Here is an 11,050-nt window from a genome sequence, read left to right as displayed (position 1 = left end):
ATCCCTTATGTTGATGATAGTGGTAAAACTATGTTTGTTCCTTTGAATGTTGATGAATCTGCTGAGAAAGATTCAAATGTTATTTATGTGGACAATCTCAACCTTACTGAGAGGACTCCTGCTTCTAGTACTAGGAGGTTAAGATGCAATGCTGGTAAGAGTGTGCCTGTTTCTAATGTTCCTGTCAAGACTGCCAAGGAAAAGAAAATCTATGGTCTTAAAAGACAGTGGAGTAAGATTACCAGGCCCTCTGAGCCAAAGAAGAAGCTTTTGAGGAGGAAGATTATTTCCTCTAGTGATTCAGAGTTTGAGGAAGACCAATATGCTACTACATCGCCTGCAGCATCCTCAAAGAAGTCTGTGAAGAAAAAGAGGATCCCTCAAGATGTATCCCCTGTACCCATTGACAACATTTCCTTTCATCATGTTGAAAATGTTGACAGGTGGAAATTTGTGATGAAAAGAAGGCTTGCTGTGGAAAGGAATTTAAGTGAAGTTTTTTTTTACAATGCCAAAAGCTTGTTGATTTGATTAATGCAGCTGGATTGATGAAAACTGCAACTGGGCTCCAACTACTCATTCCAATACTGTGGCTACAGGTTTGGCTAGATTTATATATGTTGTAGGGACCAGATCACCTTTTGCCTTTGGTTCTTATATTCTTGATGAAACTGTTCTGCATGGTAAGTCATGTACTGTGAAGATGCCTATAGTCTTTCCTACATTGATGTGTGACATTATTCTGGATCAACATCCTGACATTTGTACTAAGGCTGGTGTTCCTAGTAAGAGAAGTTGTGATTTGTCTTTTGATTTTAGACTGTTTGAGGGTACACATGCTGCAGACTGTGCTGCATCATCTGTCAACCAGTCAAACTGATGTTTTGCCTAGGAAGCAAATGACTGTTGACCTCAAGGTGTTTTTTTTTCAATGTCAATCCTGGTGTTCTTAATGATATTGCAGGTGGTGACACTGAGGTAGAGGAGGAGGACTCTGACGCAAGTCCTTCTATGTGACCTGCTTATGCTTTATTTGCATGTCCTTTTGGATTTTAATTTTGTGGGCTACGCCCTGATGCTCTCTGGATTGTAACATGCACAATCCATGTTTGTTGGCTCCGATACTCCAGGTTTTCTATGCCCTCATGGTCTGTAAAATGCACTTTATGAGTTCCTATGCTCTGACTCTCTCTGCACTCTATGACTCTATGCTACTTGATACTCTATGGAACTTTGTTTTTGCTCCTATTCTGTGGTACTGACTTTATTTGTCAGAATTTATGGCTAAAAAGGGGGAGTAAAAATGTTTGGTGTGTGTGCATGATGTGATGAAAAATGCTATAGCATCTAGTATAGCATGTTGATTATATGCATGTTCTGAGGGGGAGTGAAGTTTATGCATGTTATGAGGGGGAGTGAAGTTTATGCATGCTTTGAGGGGGAGTAGGTAGAATTTATTTTTCTACTACTTATTTATTTTTCCTATTCTCTGTGGCGCTGCTTAACTATTAAGGAGTTTATTTCTCCGATCTTGAATCCACTATGTGAGAGCTTATTTCTCTCTGTCTGTACTTTGAGGCTAAGATGTGTTATGTTCCGCTGTTGCATGCCTCTGATGCTTACATGCTAGCTACCTTTTCATCCGATGAAATTTTACTTTCTTTCCTAGTTGTGTGCTCATGTTGACTTGAAGGAAAGTTTAAATAGCCTAGCATTGTTCTACTTTCTTTCCTAGTTGTGTGTTTATGTTGACTCGAAGGAAAGTCTAGACAGTATCTCTCCATGCACTGGGCCAAAGTTGTTTTAGCCAAAATTTGCCAAAGGGGGAGATTGTTGGGTTTTGTGTTTGGCTACATTTTGTAAAAGCCAACTTTGCCAGATGCTGGACAAAGATGCTGCAGCATCCTCGTACAGCATCCTGATGCTCTGTTTTAAGTGCAGAATTTTTTCTGTCAATCTCGTTCAAGATTTGCTTCAAATATTAATTCCAGCACGTGTGTATATGCAAGACGAGACTTACTGCACAAGAATTGTCCAAGTCGGCCTAAGGAAAGTTATTAAAAACAAAAATATAATTATATTATATTTTTGTTCGCTTTTTTTTGTTTGGTACAACACAAAACATATTTTCAATTTTAATCTAGGTTTGGCCGCAGCTGTTGCAAGGGTTTCTGTCTGCAACCCTAGCTTGCCCATCAAGACATTGAAGACTATAAATATGTGAAGCCTCAAGCTATTATTTTTATGTATTTTCTAAACCGTGTATTACTAAAGCGTGAGTTTTTTTAAGGTTTAGTGTGTTCTTTTTGTGAGCCTTTCTTGTATCGTGTTGATGCAAGTTTAGGACTGAGTTTTGGTTGTTAATTGTAAACGACTCCTAAGCTTTGAAGTACGGAGTTAGTGTGTGTGTTTCACTTGAAGCTTTTAAGCAAAAGTGAAAGTCTAGTTTCAAGGAGAGTGTCTCCATCTTGATTATTATTAATTGACAGCAACATGGTACGTGTTGTTAGAGGGAATTTGGGACGGGGTCTCATTATCTAAGAGGTTCTTAGGTAGGATTGCACGGGTAGTGTCTAGGCGATAAGTCAAGTACCGGGTGTTGGTCAAGGGCTTTGAACTAGAGCTATTATAGTGGATTCATTCCTGGATTGGTATCCCCCAGAGTAGGTGACGTTGCACTGAACTGGGTTAACAAACGATCTGTGTTATTTATTATTCTGCTATTTATCGCTTTATTTTATTCAGCGTTTGTGATGCTACACCACATGCTGTAGCATCATCTGTAGCATTGTGTCCACTGCGTGCCGGAATTACAGTAACCGATGCCCCAACTGGTGTTGAACCATCCTCTATACCAACTGATGCTGAGAAGGATGTTGAAGCATCCAAAGGAGGATCTAGCCCACATGCTAACACTGCCACTGGGTCGTTTGGCAGTGGATCTAATACTGAAGCTTCCACTGAAGAGGAAGTAAACAAAGAAAGTACCCCTGAAGATGTGGCTGATTCTGAACCAGAAAATGAAGTTGGTGAAGATTCTGAGAAAACCACAAATGAAGAGCAGGACATAGTAGATGTTGATGAAGTCCCCTCTGAAGAAGATCTGCAACCTCCACCTACTCAGAAAGGAATTGGGAGAAGACTGAGAAGCAGGACCACTACACCTGCACCTGCTGTTACCACTACCCCTGTTGTCACCAAGAAAGCAAAGGACACTACTCTGAAGCCTGTCAAGTATGGTCCTAAGAAAAGTTGGAGCAAGTCTATACCTCCTCCTGAAAAGAAAAAGGGTGTACTGAAAAGAAAGAGTGCACCATCAAGTGACTCTGAGTTTGAAGCTGAAAAGGATGACTCAAGCATCAAGCCTCCTGCTAAGAAGGCTATGTCTGCTAAGAAGGCCATGCCTCAATCTGTTGCTCCTGACATTGAAGACTTTCCTTGTGACAATGTTTCATTTCATCTTCCATCTTATGCTCAACGATGGGGAATCATTTGCAAACGAAGATTGGCTCTGGAAAGGGAACTAGGTAAAGATATTCTGGAATGTGAAGAGATTGTGAGTTTGATCAATGATGCTGGATTGATCAAAACTGTGTGGGGCTTAGGCTCCTGCTATGAGAAGCTGGTTAGGGAGTTTGTTGTCAACATTCCTATAGGTTGTGACAATCCCTTGGACAAAGAATTTCAGAAGGTATTTGTTCGAGGAAAATGTGTGACATTTTCTCCAAGTGTGATCAACAAGGTGCTAGGTAATGCTGATGATCCTCACCCTGACATAGATGTATCTGACAATGTGGTCTGCAAAACTATCACAGCTGAAAAGGTGAAAACCTGGCCCAAGAAGGCGAAGGTACCTGCTGTCAAGCTAACCCAAAAGTATGCCATCTTGAATCGTGTTGCATCTGTCAACTGGGTTCCTACAACACATGCATCTGATATTGCCACAAATCTGGGTAAGCTCATTTATATGATTGGTACTGGTACTAAGTTTAATGCTGGTCTATATATTTTCAATCAAGTTGTGCAGCATGCTAAAACCTCTGTCACCAAGCAACCCATTGCATTTCCAACTTTGATCTGTGACATCATCTTGTCCCAACATCCGAATATAAGGCATGAGGATGAGTCTGCTAAGAAAAGGGCAACTCCTTTGGCCATTCATCAGAAGCTGTTCAGTAAACAGCATGCTCCAGATATTGCTGGACCATCAAATGCTGCTGCTGACACTCCTATGACAAGGAAGGAGATGATTGCTATGCTGGAAGCAAACTGTAAAGAGCTAGATGAAAAGAAGTTGCAGTTTGAAAGGATGATACATGCTCTCAGGGTTGAAGAGGCTGCAGCTCAAGCAGCTGATGCAGATGATGATAGTTCTAGTGGTGGAGAAGAAGCTGACTCAGATACTGAAGGAGAAGAAAGTGATTCCTCCCCAAGTGCTTCTGTGTAATTCTGATGTTTTCTTATTTGGATTTTGTTTTTTTGTTTTGCATGTCTGTGGGCTGAGCCCTGAATTTAGCACCTAGTGTGCATGGTTTGTAATATTGTGTCTGCACTTTCTGTTCTGCTACTATCTGCACTGCCTTTGGACATTATTTTATGCAGTTCCCATTTTGTCTATTTTGTGGCTAAAAAGGGGGAGTAGTTATTGTATGCCATAATAGATGCTGAGCTTGATGTGCCATCAGATGCTGGATCATCTGAATACTCCTATGCATGAATTAAGGGGGAGTAAGACGAACTTGGTACTCGATTTTATTTTTGAGGGGGAGCAATATTTTTTTTTTTTGCTTAGCACACAATGTGCTACTGCATGTTGAAGCATCATCTGTTCCTGAAAATTTATTTTTCTCAGTTTTGAGGGAATTTATTTTTCCCCAGTGTTTCTTTTATGAGAATCTTATACTCTCTATTGGCAAAATTCCTATGAGGCTCTTGTGCTTATCCTTCCGCTGTTGCATGCCTCTGAAGTTCTAATGTGATACATGATAAATATGCTATTTTTATTTTGAGGGGTTATTAAAACAAGCATGTTAAATTGTTCTACTTTACTTCATGATTGTGTGCCTACGTTGAGTTGAAGAAAAGGTAGCCTGTGTATCCCTCTAGGACGGTTGAAATTATCTTAGGATGTTTTAGCCAAAAATTGCCAAAGGGGGAGATTGTTGGCGTTGTATGATTGGCCTCATTTTGCTAAAACATGCGATCTTTCCTGATGTGGAACTACATGCTTCCACCATCCAGTATAAGCAAGATGTTCGGTACAATGCTTCAACATTGGATACCACATCCAGTAGGCCGGGCCTGTGTATGTTGAGATCTCGCGCCTAAGTTCTAAATATGGAATCCATAATAAATGATCGTTTGTGATAAGGAGCGTTGTCACGCATAATTATTAATGGATCTCGTGATCAAGTTTTGCTTACTAATCAGATCTTCAAGTTAAGGAAACAAAACATTTTAATCGAAGAATATTCCTTGAAGGATCCATTAATCAAGCTATGCCATTGAAGCCTAACTGAAGACCTAGCCTGAGCTCGTGAAGGCTATTTAAAGAAGGTTGAAGCCTTTGTTCAAATAACTGAAACCAGAATTGAGTCTTACAAAGCGTGAGTTTAGGTTTTAGTATTGTGTTTATTGTGTTCTAAGTCTTGTGTTGATTTCCCACTAGACTAGGAACTGTGTGTTTGTGCATTGTAATATCTCTGGAGCTTCTAAGCAAGGAGATAGTGTGTGTATACAATTCCAAAGCTTTTAAGTAAGGGATTGGTGTGTGTTTTATGAAGTGTGTCTTCACCTATTGAATCTAGAAGTGTACGATCACAGTGGATGTGATCAAGAGGAGGTGAGCGGAGGTTCTCATACCTAGGTGTGTCTTAGGTAGGATATAGCACGGGTGGTGATTAGGTGAGAAGTCATAAACGGAAGGTTTATTGAGGGCTTCAAACTAATACTATCATAGTGGATTCTCTCCTGGATTGGTATCCCCCAGAGTAGGCTTATGCTGAACTGGGTTAACAAATCACTGTGTTAATTTACTTTCAGTTTGTTTAGTTTATTATTCCTTGTGTATGCGCTGTTGGATGTTGGATCATTGATTCACGCATTAAAAGTATACTATAGTGGTGAAGCGTTGAGTACAACATCTTTATACTAGTGTGCCAGAATTCCATGTCTTTTGTCAGCCTTTCTTGTGTCACTTTGATGCAAGTTTAGGACTGTGTTTGTGTTGTTTATTGTAAGCTGCTCCTAAGCTTTTAAGCACGGAGTTAGTTTGTGTGATTCACTCATAAGCTTTTAAGCAAGAGTGTTGTCTAGTTTCTAGGAGAGTGTCTCCATCCTTACAATCATTATTGACAGCAACACAGTACGTGTTGTTAGAGGGAATTTGGGACGGGGTCTCATTATCTAAGAGGTTCTTAGATAGGATTGCACGGGTAGTGTCTAGGCGATAAGTCAAGTACCGGGTGTTGGTCGAGGGCTTTGAACTAGAGCTATTATAGTGGATTCATTCCTGGATTGGTATCCCCCAGAGTAGGTGACATTGCACTGAACTGGGTTAACAAACGATCTGTGTTATTTATTATTCTGTCGTTTATTGCTTTATTTTATTCAGCGTCTGTCTTGCTGCAATATATGCTATAGCATCTTGTGCAGCATTGTGTTCACTACGTGCCAGATTACAAAGATAAACACAAAGAGTTATCCTGGTTCACCCCTAATCTTTGGGTTACGTCCAGTCCCCACCACCTGTGAGTTTGTCCACTAGAATCACTTAAAAGTTACAGATCCAAGACTTACAAATTCACCTTGATCTTGACCTAAGATCAACAACTTAACAAAGCTCCTAGAGCTTTGAACTTTCCTAGTCACCTTGACCAAACAACACTCAATCAATAGTCACGTATTGACTTGAGTAATTACAATATAGATGATTTGGTTCTAAGCTTATTTTCAGACTCACTATAAAAGAGAAGCTTAGATGAAAGCACTCTAAAGAGGTTTGTACTCAGATTATGATACAAAAGAGTGACTTAAAAAGGACTTTGAGCTAAAGAGATTGAATGTGTTTTGTATGACTTGAATTGCTTGAAAACTCTTGCTCTTTCCCTTGGACTTGATTGCCTTTTATAGATGCTTGCTTGAGGTTGAAGCTTGGCCTTCAAGTATATCAGTTAGAGGGCAAAATAGAGCTGTTACTCAGTGCTCTATATGCAGCAGACAACTTCTGCATAATTTGCAGATTCTCTGTTCAGTCTTGGAACAGTCTTGATTTCCATTTGGCTTTGATCCATAAGATCCAAATGTGTGTGAGCTGTTACCAAGTACATATGAGTTGTTTCTTACTTCCTTCCATTGTCATGTATCAGATATAGCCGTTTGGATGCTCAGAAAAGGACTTATGACAGTTGGAAATGGTTTTGAAAAACTGTGTGCAGGATCAGTCTTGCATTAGTCTTGAAACAGTCTTGACTGCACCAGCAAATGAGATGAACCTTCATCCTTCCTTTCTTGTAGCATGCAGTTGTACAATAGCTCTAAGGGCTGATCAGTAGTAGCCTTAGCTTGAGAATAAAACCAGCTGGAATAGTACAAGAGCATATGAGACAAAAAGTACTTCTGTGACACCACCATTGAAGAATGTTCCCAAAATGGTCCTTTTGCAAGTACATCACAACTCATACTTAAAAATGTGTTGTTACATTCTGATTGGTCTAGGATATTTGATCAGGTGTTTTCATTGGATGATCAATACCATAAAAGATCATGAGAGATCAATGCTTGTGATTCATCACATGACTAGGAAAGCATATGCTTAATTTCCATCAAATGTTGTTGATCCCAAAAGAGATTATTTCCTGTAGTGATTTGGTCCAAAAATCAATTGTAAAGTGCTTATTTGTTTTGTTCTTAGTTGACTTGAAAAACCAGAAAGCACTTATTTCCAAAACGTGCTTATAACCAAAACTGCAGTCTGTCTGTTAAGAATGTTCTCAGAATGGTCTTAAAACAGCTTTGCAGGATTTTTACTTTGCAAGTGGATTGTTAGAATCTGTTTAAACTTATGCCACTCAAAAGCACTTGTTAGATAACAAAATGATCAGAATCATTTAAAATATAATTAAAGATGTTTGTAATATCAAAAGTGGATTTTGCCTCAACAATCTCCCCCTTTTTGATGATGACAAACTTCTTTAATTTAGATTTTAAAAATGATTTCTGATTTAATCAAATGATGAAAGCACTAGTGTTTTTTATCAAAAAGCTCCCCCTCAATTTATGCATTCAATTTCAAATTATCAAGATAAAATTGTGCTAGATAAAGGTCTGAATCATAACACATCCTTAATCATTCATACTTCAAATAAGCATTACAAATCATGTGTTTAGCAAGATTAGGATCAAAAGATGATTCAGAACAAACAGATACTTAAGACTTAGATTACATAATGCTAGAAGTTCTATCCTAAGATTAAAACTTCCTACAATATCTAGTCATCAAAAGTTTTCAAAGTTAAACACAGTACACAAAGCAAACACAATACATAAGCAGAAATATTTAAAAATCCTAGCATTCTTGAAACAAGCTTCTTCTTCTTTTTCTCCCCCTTTTGTCATCACAAAAAGTGGAGGGACTGCAAAGTTTTTTAGGGAGACACAGTAGGGCTGGAAGCATAAGAGGATGGATCATTCTCTGGCTGAGGGAACTCAGCAATGTGTGGAGGAGGATTGGCTGGAGGATGAGGAATATTGAGAAGAGGGCAAACATGGTCACAGAGCCAGTTGCGATAGTTTTGTTGTTCAAGCATGATATGCATAAGCAGATTGTTCTGCTGCATCATGGCTTCCAAAATCTTGGTGGTTTCTCTCTTGGTTTTGGAAACATCCTTCTCCATTTTGGTTCTCTTAGGTCTGGTGCTAGGACCAGCAGCAGCAGGATCATCAATATGTGGAGCAAGGTCTTCAATGTTCTGACCAGAGGAGCAAAAGGATTTTAGTGATCCAAACTGAGGTGGAAAGGAGGGTAAGGAATTACCAGCAGAGTACAGAGGAATTTGAACTTGAGAGAGTTCAGGACTTGGAATTTTTAGCAAGCTCTTAAGGAAATCAGAGCTGGATTGGGAATCATAGTATGGTGGAGAAAATAGAGCTTTGTTGGTGAATCTTGGATTGGTGGATAATCCTTCAAGAACATGAGCAGCATTTTGGGAGAGTGTAGGTTGGATGTTTAATCCAAAGCTTGAGTCAAAGCCAAGTGAAACATCAAGATTAACAAAAGGAACAGAAATTGTTGGAGTGGGTTCCAAGCCTTGATTTTCAATGGGTGCACAGTTGAGAACATTCTCAGACTGTTCTGCAAGACCAGTAGCAGATAAATTTTTCTCAGCTTCAAAAACTTCTCTCTTTCTTTTCTCACCTATAGTAGGTAGATCAACTGCTTTCTTCATGTGAGACAAGTTTTTCAAATCAAATACTTTAGAGTTGTTAAAACTCTTTTTCTTCTTGAGCTCAACCTTGCATTCTCTAAAGACCTTAGTCAAATGCATTCCATAAGGTAGTGTGATTTTCTTAGAACCAGAGGATGCAGCTTCTATCATGTTGTGAATGATAACATAGGGTAGGTTCAGCTTTTTCCCAGTTCCCAGATGATGCATGATCATTAAATCTCCATCATAAACTTTCTCTCGTGTACCTATTCTTGGAAAGATATGGTTTTGGACCATATTGAATAACACTTTGTATTCAGTTTTTAGGTAAGAAGCAGGTGGTTGAGGTAGTTTTGCCCCTTCAACAACAAACATTTCCTGAATTAAATCCTCCTTTTTAACTTGAGCTTCAGAGTACCAAGTGTCTCCAACCAACTTGGCTCCATCAATGGGTAGATTGAGATACTTTCCTAAGATCTCAGGGGTTAGATTGATTTCAACATTCCTAAGGGTTGACTTAATTTGATCATTCTCAGGATCAACTTTGGCATTGAAATAGAAAGCTTGAACTACTCTAGGGTATACAGTTTCTCTCATTCTAAACAGGTGAGTCCAACCCTGTGATTCAGTAAGCTTCATCACATCAATACCCCCATTAGCTAGGTTTGCAAAGTCATAGTACCTACAGCTAGGGACAGGTTTCATATTCCAGAATAAATCAAAGTCTTCTCTTTCAGAGTAGTGAATGAGAGGAATTACCATGTTCTTGGGCAGTAGTTGAGTTAGGGTTGGTTCTTCAATTTCTGGAGATTTTCCTTTTTCTTCATCAACATCTGAGTTCTTCTCAGCTTCTTCTTCTTCCGAGCTTGATGTTTTTCCCTTTTCAGCAACATACTTCTCCAAATGATCAAGGAAAGCTTTGCTTGGAGTTCTTGTTTTGACAGGAGCAGATTTGGTGGTTTGAGTTGATTTTGAAGGTTCAACAATTTGGGAAAGAGGTTTGGTGTGACGAGTGAGAGAAGTGGTTTCCATTTCTTCAGAGTCACTGTCATTGACTTCATAAATGGTGTTGTCTGTTGCGATATTTCTGCAAGTGCACAGACTTATCGTGTAGTTATAAAAGATTATCGATCCCACAGGGACTATTAGTTAATATTTCGCTTATGTTTTCAATATAATGTAAGGTTAAGGCTAATAATAATTAAAAAGGGGTTTGTAAAATAATTACCTAGAAATGAAATAATTAAATTAAATAACAGTGACTATTAAGAATTGGTTTTAAATAAGTTGGATTTAACTAACTGGAATGTTACTTTAGGTACTTCAATGGGTTCGGTAATAAACACTGTGTTTTGAAAAGTTTAGTCTTTTTAAAATTGATTTAAAAATACTCGTCTCACACTTTCGCGCTATTGAGTTATATTATATAATGATAGAATAAATGTATCACTTTCGCTATAACATTTACTTATAAAAATATTGTTTGGAAATCAATTAAATTTTACTAAAGGGTCTAGTTTTCATAAAACGATATTAGTTTAAAAATATAGAACTCATGTCATCACACTGTTGGACTATATTATATTATATAAATAAGATGTTTTGCTATCGCTCAATCATTAATT

The 11,050-nt window shown here is 38.5% G+C and overlaps 1 protein-coding gene across 1 annotated transcript; it reads left to right on the top strand.

Annotated features, from left to right (window-relative positions):
- The first annotated feature begins 1,157 nt into the window (after nt 1-1,157).
- Nucleotides 1,158-4,658, top strand: LOC123886534. Its single transcript, XM_045935842.1, has 3 exons — nt 1,158-1,255; nt 2,746-4,418; nt 4,603-4,658. The coding sequence occupies exons 1-3, from the start codon at nt 1,158-1,160 to the stop codon at nt 4,656-4,658; spliced, it is 1,827 nt and encodes a 608-aa protein (XP_045791798.1).
- The last annotated feature ends 6,392 nt before the right edge of the window (nt 4,659-11,050 follow it).

The sequence above is a fragment of the Trifolium pratense genome, linkage group LG5 (genome assembly GCF_020283565.1).
Source record: "Trifolium pratense cultivar HEN17-A07 linkage group LG5, ARS_RC_1.1, whole genome shotgun sequence".
NCBI classification, from domain to species: Eukaryota; Viridiplantae; Streptophyta; class Magnoliopsida; order Fabales; family Fabaceae; genus Trifolium; species Trifolium pratense.
This window is presented reverse-complemented; position numbering and strand designations above follow the sequence as displayed.

Coding starts and splice junctions, on each gene's coding strand:
- LOC123886534 (XM_045935842.1), top strand. CDS start 1,158: ATGCACTTTATGAGTTCCTATGCTCTGACTCTCTCTGCACTCTATGAC. Junction 1,256..2,745: donor GTTTTTGCTCCTATTCTGTG/GTACTGACTTTA, acceptor TATTTTATTCAG/CGTTTGTGATGCTACACCAC. Junction 4,419..4,602: donor AGATACTGAAGGAGAAGAAA/GTGATTCCTCCC, acceptor TATTTTATGCAG/TTCCCATTTTGTCTATTTTG.